At 30.9% G+C, this 22,705-nt stretch overlaps 1 protein-coding gene and 1 pseudogene across 1 annotated transcript; both read left to right on the forward strand.

The window, feature by feature from the left end:
- The first annotated feature begins 1,751 nt into the window (after nucleotides 1-1,751).
- On the forward strand, nucleotides 1,752-7,732 carry LOC128398225 (AFG3-like protein 2; annotated as a pseudogene).
- A 2,640-nt stretch (nucleotides 7,733-10,372) lies between these two features.
- On the forward strand, nucleotides 10,373-16,082 carry LOC128398224 (roundabout homolog 2-like). The gene is given in 3 exon segments (XM_053359054.1): nucleotides 10,373-10,586; nucleotides 15,652-15,834; nucleotides 15,837-16,082. Coding segments are annotated over 3 exon segments (420 nt in total). The 5' UTR covers nucleotides 10,373-10,480; the 3' UTR covers nucleotides 15,968-16,082.
- Nucleotides 16,083-22,705: the final 6,623 nt, after the last annotated feature.

Here is a 22,705-nt window from a genome sequence, read left to right on the forward strand (position 1 = left end):
TATATGCTCAATAAACTAATTACAATCTTATTCTGTTCATTTTTCATGTTAAACAAAATTACAAAACTATTTTACTGTTGGATTAATTTTACCGACATTAACTCATTAACTTTGATACCAGAATTTAGTTGTAAGAAATGAATTAGAAAAAGAAAACACGTCAATAGATGTCTCTGTCTACTTTTGAATGAATTTTTGAAAAGCATTACAAATAGTATTTGATCCCAGAGATGAACAGATCTTTTTGTCTACTTTTTACCTCATCTCGTTCTTGTTTTGGTTTTACTTTGTGACATTTGATGGATACTTTTTAGGTGTTGAATGGATTCTTGACTCGCATTACGAGCTTAATCATCCTCATCTTCTCAAAATAAATATACCTGGAAATGGGATTTTAGTTTCGGCGGTGGTAATGGATCATCAGGATCAAATAAGACTTTACCTTATATCGCCTATGGAGCTTCAGCTCTTTTGGGTTTATTGGTTCTCAATGAGTTGAGATACAAAAAGATCTCATGGAGAGATTTTGTCGACTACCATTTGGCTCTAGGAACCGTTGAAAGGTCAATTAAACTATTGGCGCTGAGTTGACAATTGTTTTAAAAGATTAGCTCTTATCGCTGTATGAGGCCTCAACGAGTCCATTTTTTTGAAGTGTTGCTACTACTTACACCAGGACTAACCAAAATATTTATTATATTATATGCTCTTTTATATTTTTCACAGAAAATGAGTAAATTTAATTGAGTCGAAGTGGATTGTACCGTTTTAATTTGAATTTAGCATCTATTCACATAGGCCATGTATCATTCAAGCATCAAGTTGAGATACAGAGCAACTACTTTTTTCACAGTCTCCATCTAGTGGATTGATGAGATTTCTATTAAATTAAGCTAGGACCGTATAGGTGCCGTTTTCTCTGCTCCAAGTGTATCCGCCTCTGTAATTATCTTTGAAAGCGTTCATAAGATCTTATAATTTGCCTCACCAGCCAGACTGGTGGTGAGAGCATATGCTTAGTGAATAATGTAACCCGCGTTCAAGCCTCACATGAGACTACTCTTAACCTGACGAGCCTAACCTAGCAGGTGCAGCTTAAAGCTGCACCTGCACACTTTTATTTCAAATTAAATAGTATAGTAAATAGAAGTAGTAAGCATTCGATACAGTTTGATTTCATGAAATGACGGGAATAAGGACGAGGTACAGAATTTTAATTTAATTCTATTTATGCTGAAGTTGCTAATCTTTTGACAAAAGATGGGTCTGTTTTCCAAATTGCGAGAAATCTTTTCATCGCTCCTGATAATTGCAATTCAATTAACTTTACCAGTAAATTTAAAATTAATTTTGTGTTTTTATTGCGCATGTTGGTTTTAGTTGGGAAAATTTAATCAAATCTAATTAAAACGTTAATCAATTTAACTTCTTCTTCTTATATAAAAAGAACCACTTAGATTTTACACGAAGAATATGAAATGCACTAAGAGATGTTATCTCTTCAATTGTCAGCAATTAAAGACAAGGTTTATTGATTTGGGTTTTGTTTAAATACTGTTTATTATCTGTTAAAATAATTTGAATAAACTGACCCAATTGGTCAACATTTGTGTTTGGTTACTTTGGCGGTTGAAAGTGTTGTTTGTGTGTGTGTACGGGAGAGAGATGAGAGACTATGAAGAGAGAGAAGATAAGATGACAGAGAGTAACGTGAGTGACAGTTTGTGGAACAAAAGAAAAGATTGAGGAAAATGGTTAAACTTGGTTTACCCTTTGTCGTTGAACTAATGGACAGGAAAAAGAACAAAAAAGAAAGAGAAAAGAAAGAGAAAAACGTCAGTGACCCTCGTGAGATTTATCCCCAAACAGCTCTTTTTGCTGTTGCTCGCCCTCGATGGCCAAATGGTCAAGAGAGCTGTGTCATATACTTGGAATGGCAGGCTTGCATCCAAAGAGTAAGAAGCAAGAGAGAGCAAGCTATCCGTGTTGAGAGCAGACTGAACACGGATGCCAAGAGATGGCGCTTTTTACCATTTCTCTTTCTTTTTTCCCTTTCTTTTTAGCTTACTTTTTCTCCGCTGAAAAAAGAAAAAAGAAAGGGAAAAGAAAGAGAAATTGAGAAAAAGAAAGAGAAAAGAAAGGGCTCTTAGTCTCAAGAAAGAAAGGGAAAAAAGAAAGAGAAATGGTAAAAAGCGCCATCTCTTGGCATCCGTGTTCAAACTGCTCTCAACCCGGATAGCTTGCAGTCTCTTTCACTATATTCTTTGCTTGCATACCACTCAAGTCTTGAAGTTTGTTATTAGCTGTAATGTTGTAAAGAGCTTTCTCTTTCCTTTCTTCTCCTTTCCATCCTCTGTCTTTCTTCTTTCCCCCGCCAGCTCAATACGAAGTTATTATCAGATACACAATTGTGAATCTGCACACCAGCGGATATCTCTTCCCCTTTACAAAATGAAAAGATAAAGTCTCTCTTCTTTACTACTCTCTGTTGCGAGTATTAAAATCATATCTGGTCAAAGGTCCAAACAGAAGCAAATTGATTGTTTACCACAATCACCACCCCATTGTTAATCAATTAATATTAACAGTTGACTTGTGATTTGATCAAAAACAACAACCATAATGATTCATAATCAACATTTAATAGGTTATGAATAAAGAAATAATTAATAATAAATAATAAATAGTAAATTAATAAAAGAGAAAGACAAAAGTAAGAGAAAATAAAGAAAGAGGATTTCACCTCGGTGATTTCTTATCCAAAAGCTGACTTAACATTGCATTCATCAGACCTTTGTTGATTTTTTTCGATTGAAACATCTTTATGGTCAAAAACGAAATAAATAATAAATCGAACCTTGAGTTGCGTATTTTTGCAAATTACCTTAAATCTCATAAAAAGAGGCTAATAAAATGAAAATTAATCACACCACCCTAAGAAACACCTAGTAAATGTCTCTTCAAAAGTTATTTGAAGTTCGTGATGACGTTCGCTAATTCTGAAGTTAGAAAATGCCCTTGATTGATAGAAGAAGGCGCCTGACTCAAGCAATTTGTTAAAATGAATTTAAGAGGTGTGCGATTAATATGTTACTTTTCTCACAAATTTTAATTCTGTCAAGATAGAATCTGAAGTCAAAACAGTGACGGTGTTAATTAACGAAAATTGAATACAGATAAATTGACCATTCCTGCTAAGTTATTTTCAAGTGCTCATGGAAATTTTTATTTTGTTCTTAATTAACAACAGGTAAATGTTTAATGTTGATTAATTCTAATAATAATAAATTTGTTTATTAATCAGTCGTCATCCCTGTTTATTGTTTGACGTCGATTGTTACTTTATCGAAAGGTAGGGCTTAAGGATTACTCCGGTGTGGAGCTTATTGATCAATTAATCGAAAACCCTTAATAATCGAAGTTGATATAATGTTTTTAAATTAGGTTAGGTCTTAATTAAAAGGGTCAATTTCGACAAAGGAAGGATCCGGAGGATCTAATACAATCAAGCAATCGAACAATCAAATAATTTTATTAATTATTCGAAATGTCCGGTTAACCATTATTGGCCATAAATTATTGCTTACGCCTATTAAGCTCCACCCGGATTAATCCTTTAAACTTACTTATTGAACTAACTGTAACTATTCTCTGTATAAAACATCATAAAGCCGGAGAAAACGAGTTTGATTTTATCATTTGCTCGGGTTTCTCAACGAAAAGTGATAAACACAATTAACCGAGGTACTTTATCAAAAAGATTTGATATTTTAATGATAACCAGCATTGCTAATTACCGTGTCAAACCGGTATTGACGCAAATAGAAATTTACAAAAACTTGAATCTAATTGTTTAGTTGAGCAAAGACATTTTCGATTGATCAGTCCGAGCAGAAAGTGGCATATGTTAGTTCACAATTAACACTTCATTTCTAAACCGATTTGCACTCTAAAATTATTAATCGAAAAATGTCAGTCCGAAGTCTCGTAACATTTATCTCAATTGAGTGAAACTATTGAGGGTTTATGCAAATAAAATTTGTTTCATTCATTTGGTGGGTTGGTTTCTTCATATGAAAACTAAATTCGAATTTTTATTTCGGCTTTTTCAATTAGAAATAAGGTTTTCTAAATTGAAAGTTTGTTTCACTCAATCGAGAAACACTGCAAGGTGTATAAAACAGCGATAAGAGCTAATCTTTTAAAACAATTGTCAACTCAGCGCCAATAGTTTAATTGACCTTTCAACGGTTCCTAGAGCCAAATGGTAGTCGACAAAACCTCTCCATGAGATCTTTTTGTATCTCAACTCATTGAGAACCAATAAACCCAAAAGAGCTGAAGCTCCATAGGCGATATAAGGTAAAGTCTTATTTGATCGTGATGATCCATTACCACCGCCGAAACTAAAATCCCATTTCCAGGTATATTTATTTTGAGAAGATGAGGATGATTAAGCTCGTAATGCGAGTCCAAGAATCCATTCAACACCTAAAAAAGTATCCATCAAATGTCACAAAGTAAAACCAAAACAAGAACGAGATGAGGTAAAAAGTAGACAAAAAGATCTGTTCATCTCTGGGATCAAATACTATTTGTAATGCTTTTCAAAAATTCATTCAAAAGTAGACAGAGACATCTATTGACGTGTTTTCTTTTTTCTAATTCATTTCTTACAACTAAATTCTGGTATCAAAGTTAATGAGTTAATGTCCCGGTAAAAATTAATCCAACAGTAAAATAGTTTTGTAATTTTGTTTAACATGAAAATGAACAGAATAAGATTGTAATTAGTTTATTGAGCATAAACCTGACATGAATAATCTTAATCAAAATTGTTTGTTTGATTTGAATCAATTTTTAATTTAGTGTTTACAAACCATTAAGATCAAAATAAATTATGGCTTGAAAACACCAAAATAGTTAATTAGTTTCTTATTTACTTTTTCACTTAACATAAAGTCCCTTAAGCGATTGGAATTGCAAACAAGTTGAGGTCAGAAAGTTAAACTTTCAAAGTTTTTTGTTTGACTTTGATTTAGGATAATCCTAATAGGATTCTTGGTGGTTTTTTATTTGAAAGTTGACAATTTTAATTGCCAATTAATAGTATCTTTGTTTACAAATGGGTTTTATTGGAAAAGATAATATGATTCGATACAAAAGGTTTGGTTAATTTGTCCATTTCTTTAATGTTTATCTCGTTCTTGTTTTTGTTTTGATTTGTGTCACTTGATGGGTACTTTTTTAGGTGTGGATTCTATTGATTGATGTCTCTCTTTTTGTTCAATTAACTAGTTGAAACTCCAATCAGGGGTCTAACTTGGTGTTAGTAATTATGAAAGATAATTAATGAGAAATCTATTACCTCATAATCCAAGACGATGTCAGGTTTGTCTCTTTTGTTTGATTCTCATTTTTCATGTTCATTGCTTGTTTTTTTCATTGTGTTGATTGATTTGTTAATTTTTTCTTTTTCATTATTTTTCATGTTTTCATCTTTTAGATTTTGAATAATTCACTCTCACACTATCATGATCATCATCATTTAAGATCATCATCAAGATTGGGTAAACTGATTGCCCAGTGGAGGTCATTTTGTAATAAGCCACCAAAAAGATTTGAGAAATTTTTTGGTAAATCAAGTGAGTTGGTGACATTTTGTTTTATTTGTTTGTTTGTGTCTTAAATTGTTTTCTTAAGTGATTTTGATGTGACTTTGATTTGGTCGAATTTTGAATGTTCTTTATTGACGCCATTTTGTTTCTCTCTACAGATAAGAAAACACCAACTGAGAATCAAACCAAGGAAGCTGCTGGAGAATCGAGTTCAGCTAAACGTAGTAGTGAGAGAAAAGAATCTGTTTTGAACCTCATCACGAGCAAAGTCTTCATCTTCCTCATCATCCTCATCTTCTCAAAATAAATATACCTGAAATGGGATTTTAGTTTCGGCGGTGGTAAAGGATCATCAGGATCAAATAAGACTTTACCTTATATCGCCTATGGAGCTTCAGCTCTTTGGGTTTATTGGTTCTCAATGAGTTGAGATACAAAGAGATCTCATGGAAAGATTTTGTCAACAATCATTTGGCTCGAGGAACCGTTGAAAAGTTAGAGGTAGTCAACAAGAAATGGGTTCGAGTTAAATTTTATTCCGATGCTCTCAGCAGATACAACTTCCGTCCTTTGGTTTAGTATCGGAAGTGTCGATGCCTTTGAACGTAACCTGGAAAATATCCAAGCCGAAATGAGTATTGAACCTTCAAATTATGTTCCTGTTGTTTATAGAAATGAAATGGAAGTGTAAGTAACAATTACGATGTTTGATTATCGTGATGAAATTCATCAAGTTCATTTCATTTCCATTGGTAATGAGAAAATGTTAATTTCTCTTTCTTTCTTTTTCTCCTTTCATTCAAAAAACAGTCGAGATTTTCTCAGTTTCCTTCCTACTATGATAATCATCGGTAGTATGTTCTACTTTTCTAAATCTCGAAACATGATGGGAGGACGAATGGAGGTCGGTGGAATCTTTGGAATGGGAGAATCTACGGCCAAAGTGATTAATCCAACGGACATTGGTGTCAAGTTCAGAGATGTTGCTGGTTGTGAGGAAGCAAAGATCGAAATCATGGAATTTGTCAACTTCCTTGTAATCCTCAACAATACACCGAACTTGGTGCTAAGATTCCAAAGGCGCTTTGCTTACTGGTCCTCCAGGTACTGGTAAACTTTATTGGCAAAAGCGACTGCCGGTGAAGCAAATGTCCCTTTCATCTCGGTTAATGGTTCAGAATTTTTGGAAATGTTTGTCGGTGTTGGTCCATCTCGTGTTCGTGACATGTTCGCCATGGCTCGGAAAAATGCACATTGTATATTATTCATTGATGAAATTGATGCAGTCGGTAGAAAGCGAGGAGGACGAAATGTCGGCGGTCATTCGGAACAAGAAAACACATTGAATCAACTTTTAGTCGAAATGGATGGTTTCAATACGAAAACTAATGGTTGTACTAGCGGCATCTAAACGTAGTGATATTCTTGATAAAGCTCTTCCTCGGAAAAATATTTGTACACCACAGAGCAATTGTTTGATCGAATGTGTATGACTTTAAGGACGCGCTTCGAGCAAATTTTCTTCAACAAAATAACCACCGGTGCTCAAGATGATCTTCAAAAAGTGACACAAAACGCTTATGCACAGATTGTACAATTCGGTATGAATTCAAAGGTTGGAAATTTATCCTTCGAGATGCCACAACCTGGTGAACTTGTAGTGGACAAACCATACAGCGAAGCTACTTCACAGTTGATAGATAACGGGTCTCGAGCTTTAGTTCAAAGAGCCTACGATAGAACAATCAAATTATTAACAGAAAATAAAAAAGATGTTGAAAAGGTAAATTGATGCAGAATTTTCTCTCGTTTTTTTCTTTTGCTATTATCATACATGTAATGATGGAATAATAGCTATTTCTATCTTGTAATTCTTTCAGGTAGCACAAAGGCTTTTGGAAAGAGAGGTTCTTAATCGCGATGATATGATCGAAATTCTTGGTAAAAGACCGTTTAAAGAGAAGAGCACGTACGAGGAATTCGTAGAGGGAACGGGGTCATTTGAAGAAGACACTAGTTTACCAGAAGGATTAAAGATGTAATTTTATTATTGTAGAACCACCAGAGAGATATTGATGCATTTCGAACAACCTTAAATTAAATGTTTCATTTTGATAAAAAACTTACAATTTTCTTTCTACTCCTCAAATTTAAACTAGACCATAATTTCTCGTCAAAGATCAAAACGAAATCGACAATCATACAACGAAAACAGAAAATTAATAACAAATAATCCAGCATCGCTTAATCGTAAATTTGACCCAAGTGACATTTTTGTATCATCGGAACTTGACTAATTGACCATAAATCATCAATAAAATTTGTTGTCAGGCAAATCACAACATTCGACCATTGATTTCAAGTTCTCCAACAAAAGAGAAGAAAACAATAAATAATCACGAAGCTGGTTGACGGTATTGTCTGGTTTATGGAACACCCAATAAAACTATCGATCATCAGATAATAATTATCTCTGGTAAAGGTTATACGTCGAATCTTTCTCGACATAAATATTTATACACCTCAAACCAAGTTTTTAATATGTATGAAATTGACAAGAACTTCTAAAACTTTGTAAAACTAAACAGGGCTCAAGATGACAAATACCTGTTTTAGTTGCAAATTCATAAAGTTTACTGACAACCAAGACCGATATTCAAGGTTTATTAAATTTTATACTATGTGCCAATCGATACTTATCCTGTTGAGTAGTCAATTAAAATCCTTAAAAATATTACACTATTACCTTATGTTCATTATTGAAAATATTTATTACTGAAGATATATAATATAAATCTTTTCAAACAAAGTTAACTAAAATTAATTTATTTACTTTTTAGTCTATTTTCCATATGATAATTCTATTTGAATTCCTTACATTTGGTACTGAACAACAAATCTGCATATTTTAAAAAAACTAGCTCATTTGGTAAGTCGTGCTAAAATAGTTCAGTCCGTTAGATCCGTGAATGGTATTAAACTCGGAAAGCTTATTTATAAATGCCTCACCAACCAGACTGGTGGTGAAGGCACATGTTGAGTTAAGAACGAGACTTGGGTTCAAACCTTAGTCAAGTAACTTCTCAACCTAAAATCCTAACCTAACCTAGCAGATGCAGCTTCGGCTTCATCTGCACATTTTTGCATATTATTCATGAATTTGTTAATGCGTTTTTATTTTATTTATTTCATATTATGAATTATTCCATTTTATCATGATTGATATTAACTGAAAATATTATCATTGAAACATATTCACAGAAAGTGACCGAAACTAAAATCAGGCAGAAAAGTGCAATCAAAACGATTCGATAGCATAAAGTAACGAGATAATATGACAGAACCGTTTCAAATTTGTTTTGCAATCATACATCGTAATGCAATATTTATTAATGACCAATACACAGACATCATTTTTGCTCACAAATTGGTGCTGTTACTTATTTGCAGAATGACCCTTCACTTGAAGAAGGAAAGGAATTTCAGTTATGAATTAGAATGTCATTTCGTTTATATCATGAAGAGGTCATTTAAAGATTTTTGGCAGAGCAGATCTCTTATCACAAACTCTAAAGGTCATATCAGATCACGAGGTGAGGACGCATTCAGTTGAGCTTTTAAATTTTTCAAGAGGAAGGTGTGAAATAGTTTCCGAAAAATGGTTTAGTCATTAAGTAGCTGTAACAATCATAAGATCTGTACCTGTTACTATTAATACTCTGTATTCACACTTCTGTAAACATGAACTGCATATAGTAAGATAACTTTATTTAAAACAGAAACAAATAAAATCTGCAGTGAAAATATTGATACTTATGCAGGATTTCCCTATGAAAAATAAGTTAATCATCCAATAGATGGAGATGTAAACCTAATGTTAAATGATGATAACCTTTAAAGATGAAGACGATTTATGAGTTTGCTCTGTTGTGATAAAATAGAAAAAAGAAAAGTTTCATTCTAGTTAACAGTTAACCGGCAATTTAGTTGATTGTCAACATCAGATTAATACACTTACCCTAATAAAATTCAATGTGAACAGTCAACAAGATTATTTAACAATGATTGGAAAAGGGAAATTAAAGCAACAATTAACGTAATTATTTAATTCTGAAAAGTAACAAGATTGGATTGTTTCTATGTGAATTTGATTTTTTCTGTGTGTCAATCATTTCAATTGGATTGAAATCAATTCAATGGGAATTATTATCATGCTTGTTTGTGTTTTCTAGAAGAAAATTGATAATCTTTAAGATTGTAATCAACTAATCAACTATTTAATGTATTAAATCAAAAATAATTAAAGTGAATGAAAATGAATTTATCTTCATTGATTAATTTACTTTTTCTTTGTTCTTGTTTAATTATCTTTCTATTGATAACTTATTGTGTTCCAAATGTTCAAGGATTATCTCAATCATCTTTATCTTCATTTTCTTCATTTTCCTCGTCTCCATCTCCATCATCATTTCCAATATTTCCATCATCATCGTCCTCTTCATCATCTTCAATATCTAATCATGTCCATGAAATCGCGACATTTGGTGATCAAATTGCTTCATTACCTTGTGAAGTAAATATTAAAAGTTGTGGTTCCATTTCAATGGTCACTTGGTTTAAAAATGTTTCGTCACAATGGGAACATATTTATTCATATTCATTTACTGGTGGTGGACATCACAAAGTATCAGGTTCATTTATTGGTCAACCGAAAGGATATCAATGGACGATAAATATTACTCTTACCGATTACTTATCTAAGGATTAAAAATTTAGGATTAAGTGATGAAGCAAATTACAAATGTGAAGTAACTTATCATCATTCAACATCAACAATTAACCATCATCACAATAATAATAACATGATCAACAACAATCATGATAATATTAATGGTAAATTGTTATCGTCATCATCAATGCCATCAACTGATTGTCCAACTACAACATACTCCAAATTATTTACATTAGGTAAGTAATTTAAGTCAGTTAATGAATAATTATCTCTTGATTGTAAACATGTTTATGATTATAAGTCAAAAAGTAATCAAATAATTGGTCAATTGTTATTACAGTTGTTAAATTGTTGTTGTTTACACATCTCTTGAAATCAGCATAAAAGATTGACCATTGTTGATCATTCACTTTTCCTCCCACATTTAGGGAAATGGTCAATCTAGTTTACTAAAGATGAATTCATATGATTTATATTAATCGATAATTGATTGACCAATGGTCATCTCGAAAATCAATTCAAACTGATCAGTCAAAAAAAAGTAACAGATGATATTTACTGCCATTGAAATGATAATAATAATAAATTGATAACAATGACAATCAACCACCAAAAGTGTCAAAGAAAATAACAATCAATGGTCAATGGTTTATAATTATGACGATGGAGATAATGGTCAATCAGTTAAACTTATGAAAGAGAGAGAGAGAGAGAGAGAGAATCCTGGTCTCGATTGTAATCAATTGATTTCTACCAAAAAATGATAATCTTTAAGTTCATATTCAGATAAATTTTTGTTCCGTTTTCCATTCTCATCTTTCAATTCATTTAAATGAATTTCGATAGCAAAAAGTCTATGTGATATTTACAATCGTGGGAAATTATATAAACATAATGTGTTTAATGATTCGTATGGTCATTGAATGAATTTATCATCGATATAAAAAAAATCTAGTTACCATTGTACTTGATTGATGATGACCATTAGTGTGATGATCATTTGAATAATATTCAACCCTAAACCTTTTGAGACAAAATTATTGTTGTTTATCAAATACTTCAATGGGATTTAATGCTCTCTTTGTTAATTTGATTACCTGAGTGTAAATTTACAACTCTACAATTGAATGGATGATGAGTCTAATTTTTATGACTTTTCTACCATTGGAATGATTTTTATCTCTGTGATGAAGAGCCGATGAAAGTTAATAGTGTTTAATGTTTACCTGTGAAAAAAAGGTAATTGATAAAGTCAATGATGATGAGGACGAAATGTGTGGTATGTGTTGAAAGATGATTGTATATAATGAGAGATGATGATGAAAAGAGAAAAGAAAATGATATCTTGCTTTTTTTTCATTCGACGATAATAGTTGTGATTATTGGCACTTCGGTACAATTACCTATTCAATGGACTCTCTCATTTTCTTAGAACATTTTAGAACTTCGAAGCTTCCGTTTTAATCTTCTCTTTGTGTGTTTCTCTTCATTTCTTTTGACTTTCAGCTTTTTTTTTCTTCATCTTTGTTTTCATCATCATCTTGTTTTCTTACCTTCTCATTCAATCACCACCTTTATCATCATCTCTTTTCATCTTTTCATCTTTTCTCACTTTTCTTTTTCTCTATCAACTGACCTTTAGCCTCTTTCTCTTCATCATTCTTATCATCCATTCATCTTTTCTCTCATCTGCTTCTCTCTCGATCTTTTCATCTCTGCAATTTTGTCTCTGTTTCTCCCTTTTCATCATTCTCATCCATTGATTTTTACATAGAGATGCTCATTGTTTCCCTTTTTTTGGAGCCAATATAATAACTGTAACCAAAGTGTGTCAAACCAATTTTACAGTTTAATTTATAAGGAAAAATCTTACATTTCCATCTATGGGGAAATTGTTTTTCATAGGGTTTCCTGAGAAACCCAAAGACTTTTGTAAATATGATATATATTGTTCAATAGTCACGTGACCATTTTCTTATACACATCAGATGATGATGATGATGATGATGATGATAATTTGACAAATCTCATCTAATCCAAAACAAGCAAATCAGATTTGCAACAAAAAATGCTTTTGATTCATTGACAAGGGATGAAAAGTACAAATATTACAACGGTTATCTGGTTGAGGGTAAATGATGTTTATTTGATTGATAATCTACTTAATTCAGGGATAAATCATCAATTTAATCACAATTAAACCAATCAAGTTGTAGATTAACAGCAAAATCAACTAGACAATTAGATCAATGTAAATGAAGCTGATTGCAGATCCAATGATCATTTTGTAAGATTTTGTTCTCACTGGAAAATGTAATTCAAATACTACACAGAGCACAAAAAAATCGCTACATTTTTACAAGAAAAACGATTGATGATAATGCAAATGTCGATATTGATGCAATAATAGTAAAATTTACAGAGGAAAAGAGAGAGAGAGAAAAAAAAGAATTTACAAAAATAACTGTGACCTATGAGAAAAACAGATTGTCGCACAATTAACATGTTCCCTTCGTCTTAATGTTCAATTAGCGATGTAATTGCAATAGTCTATGTGTATTAGTAGCTTTCGACTTTGACAATTACAACAAATTGCAAGCTCTTTTTTCATTCTTCCTCTGTAATTCTCTCTCTCTCTCTCTCTCTCTCTCTCTTCTCCATCTTTCAAAGTAACTTTTGTTTTCCAATGTTGTTGTATCCATATGAAGATCAATCTCTCTCCCTCTCTGTAAGTTCAGCCTTAAGAAAGTCAAAGGCCACCCAGTAAAAAGTGTTTCCGGTTATTGTAAATGTAACACATAATGTGTATCATTAACACACAGAGAGTATGAAATAGTTGGCACTTTTTTATCAATTGATGATACTTTTTATAATCAACATGATATGTTTATATTGAAAGTCTATGGAAAAAAATTACATGGAAATAGTAGTGTAAATTAATAGGAAATGTTCAATTGACCTCGAATAATTAATGGCCCTCAATTGATGATGTTAAACTTTTTCTCTTTCTGTACAATTAACACAAATACACTAAATAGTTTGTTAACTTTGTTGTTAAACGTAAAATCATTTGAATGCAAATCTGCAACAATAATAAATTGCAATCAACTGATTGTTAACAATTTAAATTCTAAATAGCATTTAACTGGAAATGTTAATATGTTGAAATAAATTCCATGAGTGTTTCCATCCCTATTTAGAATATATTTTTCCACCTTCATTTATTTCGCTAGAAAAAAAAAGTTTGAGCTTTGTAAATTTCTAGAGCTTTAGAAAGGTAGCAAAAAAATTCACCCTTGAAACTTGATTCTCTTGATGCTCTCATGTAAAATTCATTTGAATGAATGAATGAGCTTGAGGGTGTAAGTGAGTAAATTATTCCAAGTGATAGTTAATCCAATTGAAGATGAAAATGATAATGAACAACATCCCGAAATGATCAACAAAGTCAAGAACAATAAACATTCATAGGATCTTATGAATAGTAACTTTCACCTCTGAAACTTTGAGAGACCATGATGATAATACTCAATGAGATGAAGATTAAGCTTCCGTTGATTCTCGTGGTTGTGAATATCTAAATGTTTACAATTACTATTTCATCTCAAGTTGAAGAATCAAAATTGACAGTTACCAGTCACTTAGAATGAATATTTTTTCCCATCTTCCATTTTCTACCTCAATTTCATTCAATATCTTCCAATCACCTTTACTACAATTTACTACGTGTTCAGATTATTATCTCACTTTTTTCTTCTTCTTCTCTCTTTTTTCCCCTGTAATCATGATGATGATGATCAATACTCTTGATCGATTTCTTTTGATTCTCTTTGCTCAATTTTTCCAATCATCTAAGTTGAGAGTGATGATGATGATGATGGTGATTGCCTTTCTTTTCTTATTGCTGATCAATGAATTATAACGGTAAACATGTTTCTCATCTTTACTATTAGGATAATCCTTAGAATTGATCATCAGCATCATGGAAAAGTAAATTATCCTAATGAGATTAACTTTGAATGAGAATGATAAGTAAACAATTATATCAGTTTGTTTTTCGTCTTGTTATTGGTTCATGATAATGACCACACCAATTAACATGTTTATCAATTGATTCGTGATGATTAACCTTAATTGGCCAAGAAAAATGATGAAATGTTTCATTTATCAATAAAATCAACTGGTCAACGTTAATTAAAGCATCACCAAATTTATCTGGGTCATAATGATGAAAATTGAAATTGATTTAAAACTAATCAAATGAAAACTTGATAATAATTCACTGATTGTGTCTAAATTGATGTGATTGATTACTAATAAATCACTAATTTGTGATCAACCTAAATCTTTTAAAATGAAAAGTGAGAAATGAAAACAATCAAGTTTAACCAATTGATTGTGTTCAGCTTGATTGCTCTCAAATCGGTACATTTTAAATAACGAACCAAAGATAATCTGGTTATCATCAAAATGATTAGAAAATCAGTCAATTGTTTAGATACAATCAAAAGTAATTTCCCACAAAATATCTACAAGAGGAAGTTTAAATCTCTCTCTCTCTCTCTCTCTCTCTCTCTCTCTCTCTCTCTCTCTCTCTCTCTCTCTCTCTCTCTCTCTCTCTCTCTCTCTCTCTCTCTCTCTCTCTCTGATGACATTTGTTTCTAAGTTTGGATTAGCTGTTGGTCAGCCACTCAAAGCTTGACCCTTCTGGTTATCTTTATGACAAAATGCCCATTTGTTTTACTTTTTTGCATTTTTGCAACTTCCACTCTCCATTGAATCTCATCCATCTTGACCAATCATCAACATAATCATCTCAATTTACTCTCTCCCTTTCTCTCTCACTCTCTCATAGTCAATAAATAGAGATGACCAATAAATCATTCAATAATAATGGTAAATAATCATCTCTTTAACCAACAATCCACTTTAAAAGTGATAATTTTTCATACATTAAATGAACCAGATGAAAGTAACTGATCAGCTGATGATCAAAACAAGGGATTATCATGTTAGGAAATTGAATTATACTTAATCTAACAATACATAATACCTTTGACACTCTTGACCAAACAATAACATAAACTATTACAATCAAATTGAATCAATAACCTACTCCCCACTTTTCATACCAATTGTCCAGTAAAATACATTAAATGATAACAATTGATGATCCTTCTCGTCCTTCTCATCCTTCTCATCAAGATTTACTTCTCATAATCAAATTTAGTCAATTTTGACCATTAGATTATCATCTTTTCCTCTGACCATAAATCTTTTCTTTCTTTTCTCAAATAATAGGATCAACTGATCATCTTCGTCCACCCCGAATAACTGAACATCCCTCTGATACCGTTGTGGGTCGAAATGAACCAACCAAATTAGATTGTCGAGCTGAAGGTAATCCTAATCCAACAATCGAATGGTACAAAGACGGTAAAAAGATTGGTAAACATCATAATCGAATGGTCCTACCTACAGGGTCACTTTTTTCCTCCATGTTATTCACAATAAAAAGGATCCAGATACTGGAACCTATTGGTGTGTGGCTCGTAATGAGATCGGTAAAGCAACAAGTCGAAATGCGACCTTAAACTATGCATGTAAGTTTCGATAACTTTTCCATTTTCTAAATAATATAACATGAGAAATATTCTGATTCTAAACTGAACTTTTTCCACTCTTATCAACACATGAACTAAATCTAATTAAATGATTAGTTTATCTCTTAATCTCTTGTTTATATCAATTTTCACCTTTTCATTCAATGTTTAGTTTGCTGGAAATTTTATCCTGCTAATTGAATCAATTAATTCATTAGACTTTCAATCAACTTTGTTTTTTTGCTGTTGTTTCTTAATCTTGTTTTAATTGATTTTTCCTTCTTATGAATTGCTAGTTACTAAATTAACTTTTGATTATCAAAATTTTAATTGAACTAAAAGGTTGATGGTTGAAAATTTCAACATGCTGATCAGTATCATTGATGAAATCTCATGAAATTGATCATGTCTGAGTCTCTTTCCTAATGGATATTTGAAACATTTATTTTCTGTTTACTTTTTGGTTTTCTCAATGAATCTGAAAATATTGATTGTAAATTCATGATGAATTTTGTTTATCTTTATATTGATTGAAATCTTTTTTTTTCAATCAGTATTTTCATGATGATTGAAAGATATTGAATATTTTGTATCTTATCCTTTTCTTGATTTTCATGGTGATTATATTAAATGATTTCAACCTTTTCTTTTTAGATAATCAATCAGAATCACTCAGTTTTATATTTGATTTGCTTTAAGTAACTCAGGAAGTGTTCAAAGTACCTTATCAGAAATGGAAACCTAATGATGATGATGGACAGTTGATGAATTGTGATTAGATGATGAAAAAGAAAAGATTAAACTTTATCCTAATCCGTTTGAATTTTAAAATATTTTCTGTATATAAACAGAAAATAAGAAACAACAAAAGCTCATTTTATGTACAGTTGATTGAGAAAAAAAATGCTAAACAAGTTTATCTTTGCGTGGATATCACTTTAGATTAGGCTTATTAATATCATCATCATCATCATTAATTTCTCATCCTCATCAAATATATACTTAATTCATCATCTTAAACCATCATCATCATTATCATACCTTGTGGGTTGATGATGAAACGACAATGTGTTCAAATAGCAACAAGTATAATCATTGCTACCTAATCATAATCGTAATCATAATTGTAATCACGCAATTATGATTTACAAACAATCTTAAATCAGTTGAAACAAAGAGTATGATTAATATCAACTCGAATTGTGATTAAGGTGTCGGCAAAAGGTAAAGAAGAAAAGGAGAGAGAGAGAGAGAGAGCGAAAAAAAAGTTCTTTTTTCTAAAAAAATTCTAAACTCTTAATCCTAAAGACTTATTTCCGCCCAGGTTTCTAATTTCATTCGGTATTCATTCAGGTTACCTTGAAATTGGTCATGAACCAAATTGAACCTTACACTCAATCGGTTTTCATAGTCAATGAAAACCTTCAAGTCAAATTCCCCATGAAGAGTATTGTATCTTTACCAATTGATAAATTGCCATGAACTTTTCGGAGAATATTTTTCCTTCATCTATTGAGTAGTATTAGATTGTAATGAAAAATTTCTGATGAAAAAAAGTTAGAAATTCAAAATTTTTCTCATTCCCATGAAAGCTACAATATAATACATAAAGATAAATATCTCATTGAGAATACAGAACATGAAACAATGATAAAAATAAGGAAAACTTTGAAAGGATAATAGTAACAATAACAATTGAATTATGAGCCAAACATTATGCATGTAGATGTATATATATACTCATAGTTTTCATGATGGCGATGATAATATAAAAGATTCAACTAATTCTGAACATTTCTGATCAAATCAATCGGATATACTTTTCTTTTGCTAATATTTACCATGATTATGGTGTTATCTATTTGTCTCTCATTCAAATAAATGTCACACAATACATTATATTTAGACCCATGACCCTGTCTCTTTATATTTGGGTGATAATATATGGACTTGAGAGAGCAAAAAATTGTAATCACGCAAAGATAACATTGTAATGCCATTAGAATGTAAGAAAATCATATAAGAAGATGATGATGATGATAATAGTCATCATCATAGATTCTGAATGGTGAATATCTCGGAGAGATATTTTTTCCTAAGGTTTTTTATGCTGTTCTGTCCAGTGAACATCAGTATCTCTCCCTTCATCCTCATCTTTCATGTGATATAATCCCAAGCCCAGAAAAAGCATCGTATTCAAGTTAATACATTTATCCCAAGTCTAGAAAATAACATTTCCACTGGTTCTTAATATAAATGTCATAGTCTTTGGCTATCACAATGATAATCAAAGCAATTCTTGTTCACCTTTTGATATTGAGAATCATAATATAAGAAGCAATCATTTCCATTGAATTTACAATTTATTATTGTTTAGATTTGACATTGATATTAATCCCCAGGAAAATATAACAAGATCAGATTAACTTATCGGATATAATTTAGCAATAGATTTATTTGTTTGTGATAATAATCAAATAGACTCATCATATTTATTATCATTTTTACCTTTGATTGTTGTTGTTGTTGCAAACTCATAACAATTAGCTGATTACCATTTGCATTACAATTGGATAATAATGTTGATATAAGAGGAAGAAAGAAACAAAATTAAAAGGATGTTGTAAAAAAAGTAATGATAATCTAATTGCAATTGAGATTATCAAATGCAATTAACTTGTAGTTTATTTTGAGGGTAACAATTAATTGATAAGAAGGTAAAAGTTTTACCTGTAAAATAAACACCAACAACAACAAAGGTGAAGGTGAAATGACAAGAAGAAGAAAAAAGTTTACAAATTGATGTTAAATTGTTGATTTGAAGGTGAAATTGATAAAGGTTTTAAATGTTAACTGTTTAATCTCAGTAATCACAATTAACCCAAGCATGAGATGAAATTCATCAACTAGATTAATGGAATTGATAAACTTCACTCTGATTGTTGGATAACATTTTTCTTTATACGATTGATAAACAGGATGGAAAAGCTAAATGATAATTATGGGAAGAAGCTACAGATTAGATTAATTGAGAATCTTAATAACACCTAATGCATGTTGATGAGATTAAGAGAATGGAGATTCAGATGAAGTAAGAGAAAGAGAGGCAAAGAGAGATTAAGATTAAGATAGAGAAAAAATTGTTTCGATTCATTTTCTTATCTCTTTTGTCCAGTCTATTTAATCAGAGTAAATCATTTCACCTTAATTCAAATTGAGAGACTTTTTTTTAGAATCTTCTATTTATCTTCTATTCCTTTATCATCTTTATCATCATCTTTTTTGCTCTCATAGGTGTGAGATCTTCTCATTCTCACTCAGGTAAATAATAAATATAAATAGATGTTCATCAACTTGTTTCTCTTTCACTATTCATCCTCTTACCTTTTTCAATTCTATTGCAACATTGAACCATAGCCATAATCATCATCATCTTCTTCTTCATCTTAATACTAATTTTAGCTCTTGTTTGATTTTCCATGATGATACTTGGTGAAAGAGAAGCTCATAAATCTCACCTTTAGCACTTCCATGTCTTAGCTTGTTGATAAAGACTCTAATTCATCAGAGATGATGATGAAAAGTCATTTGGTAATAAGAGTCAAGGATAAGGTATGGAAAAAGATAACGATAAAAAAATTGTTAACATGATGTTATTCATGAGAAATGATCATCATCTTTATCCGGATCAGAGTCATAAATAATCTGATTTAAAGGTAAGTGTGTAAAGAAGTTGGTAAAAAGTCACAGGTATAAAGGATAAAGATGATGACGAAAGGTAGGAAAACCTCATAAATAGTTTCTTCATGATGATGATGATGATGATGAGTTGAGAGGATAATCAGATTTCATCTTTTTCTTAAACAACTTTGATTCTATTCACAGGAAAAGTAAGACAAAGAAGAAAAAAAAAGTAAAGAGATTAATTAGCTTAAGAGATTATCTCAACGTGTACAGATTAAGGTGTGTAAATGATATGATAATATTTACCTTAGCACGTTTAAAGACTTGATGATTATTATGCTTAATTAATCTGAGACTTTGATAAACAAAAACAAAACATTAAGATACGGCTTCTGATAAAGGTCAGTTTAGTGTATTAATAATCATCACCATGATAATTGATGGTCATTCATTAGTATGAGTTGAATGTTATCATCCAAAATTAAGTAATAATAAAAGTCAAGAATTAAAATTAAAACAATGAGAATAATTTTACAACTAATCTTAATCTCCAATGAATGAATTGATGAATGGATGAATTGAAATGTAACCCATGAAAGGAAAAAAAGAAAATTAAACAAAGGTAAAAACAATTGAATCTCTCAACAATTAACCATAACAATTTAGGGATTTTAATTGTAATCAAGGTAACATTAATTACCATGATAACCGTTGATTGAGCAAACTAAAAAAGTCTAATCTATGCTTCCTATTAATATCCCGTAGGCTTTGACCTTAATAAGATGAACAATATATAATGTATATTAGCACGAATCCTTATTAACCGATCCCATTATTAGATGATGAGGATGATAAAGATGATAAGGATGATAAAGATGATGAAGATGAGGAGGTTGATCATTTGTTTTTGTTGTTATTTTTTGGGCTAATAATTAGCTAAAGATTAGGAAAGGTAATCAACTTTTACTTTTGACTCTTGATTTTAATGTTTATGATTTATCCTTGATCTTATCAACTTCTAGTGGGTTAATTGTTGTTAACTATTCACGATTAACAAACAATTAATGTCTAATCTGGTTTTCTTTTTTTTTCAGAGTTAATTTGTTTACTCCATTGAGCTTGATAAGTTTGTTAATTGTAATCTATTATTTGATCACTAGAAATGTTTCCTTATATTATCTTGTTAACAAGTCTTTCATTTGATTCTTATTTTGTAGTGTAACAATTAAGGTTTGGTTACTTTAATTGTTGCTGTGTTATTACTTTTAATTATTACAATTAACGATAACTAATATGATAGTTTCCAAGTCTTTCAACATGATGTTAATGTTTAGAGAGCGAAAAAAACAAACCAAAATCGTAACAATTAATGATTCATTTATTCAAATTAATTTCTAATCTACGTTTATATTAATAATTAGATAAAATTGTTATTATTACAATGAATTATGGTGAAAATTAAATTAATTTTAATGGTCAGTTGATTGGACAATTGATTCAGTTTTTATGAGTTATCATGGCTCAGGGAAACGATGATAATTCATATCAACCTATGGCCTTTGTTATTATCATGATAATTATTATTGTTATTAAAAGGTAATAATAATAATAATAAAATCCAAGGGGAGGGTAAAGGGTGTAACTAATTGTTATTATCAGTTTTGTGTATCATGAATTCATGAGGCTCATGAAATGAATTATGCAAGACAAAGGTAAATATTTGAATTCTGGTTCATCATTATATTAACCGCAATGACAATTGGTTGAGGTTTTCATTTTGTTAATTGTTCAATTAATGTTGAGGTTTTTTTTATCATTCTATTATTGTATTGTACTTGCAATTAGATTAACAGATAATCAAGAACAAGAGTTTTTTTTCTGTCTCAATTAATCTGATTCCTTCATTCATTGAATTTCATCAGGATTAACAGGGTAAAAAAATTAGCAACACTGTAAATGATAATCTTCATGAGGAGATAGTCTCATGCTTTATTGTTTCCATATCTTTTGTACTCTATCATCCTGATCAACCTTATCATCATGAAATATATTTATCATTAGTGTTCATTGTTGATCACCATGTTTTTTCATGATAATCATATGGAAATATTAATTTGCCTGGAAAATGTTTCAGTTACATAGTTTAGGAGGTAACATATTAATGTTTTTACATCTTTCTTGTCATCTCATTGATGTTATTGTTATATAATATTAAAATTACATGATGATATTATCATGATGATGATGATTCCTTTGTTTCAAATACTCATACAAAGAGAATGAGATATTTTCATCCTTGCCACTCTCCTTTTCACAGCTTGGTGAACTTAATGAATTTTCAGCTTGTTTTATGAATGAGAGAGAGAGAGGGAAGGTGAGTTGATGATGAGCAACATGATAACGATAATGTTGATATTCATTGGTGATGATAATGATATGAAACTGGGAGGAGTATCTAGAAGATATTGAAAGTGTGTATGTGGATAGATGATGATGATGAATTGACAATGAAAGTTATTAACATGGTAACATGTCATTCATGTTGAATGCTGATGATGGTGTGATAATGATGGTGAAACTACTGAAAAAAAAGGTTTTATAATGAAACTTTCAAGATGATTGGAAACAATTTGTTTCGTTGATTATCAGGAAGTTGGTTCAATGAGTTGGTAAGGAGGGTGGAAAAGGTTTTATCTGTTAGTTTTACATGGTGAAAAAAATTCATATATTACATGGAAAGTTTCATCAATCTCTATCTCTATGATGGTGTGATCATCATGAAGGATGATTCCAGGGAAAAAGAGTGAGAAAAATTTTGTTTTTTGACTGATTAAACATGATAAAGGCGGAAGCCAATGTCCTGACGAGGAAAGAGGAAGATGAAAGATTCAGGAAGAGAAAGAGAGAGAGAAAGAGAATGGTTGAAATGAGAGGTGGAAATAGTTTGACACTTTGAGAGTGACCAACACACTCACTCTGTTTCCAACTGACCATTGATACAATATCACTGAGATTGAATTTCTTTCAAGCAAAAATCTTCTGACCAATTGTTTACTTACAACTGACCA

Source organism: Panonychus citri, unplaced genomic scaffold (assembly GCF_014898815.1).
Source record: "Panonychus citri isolate SS breed McGregor unplaced genomic scaffold, ASM1489881v1 Contig00048, whole genome shotgun sequence".
NCBI lineage: Eukaryota > Metazoa > Arthropoda > Arachnida > Trombidiformes > Tetranychidae > Panonychus > Panonychus citri.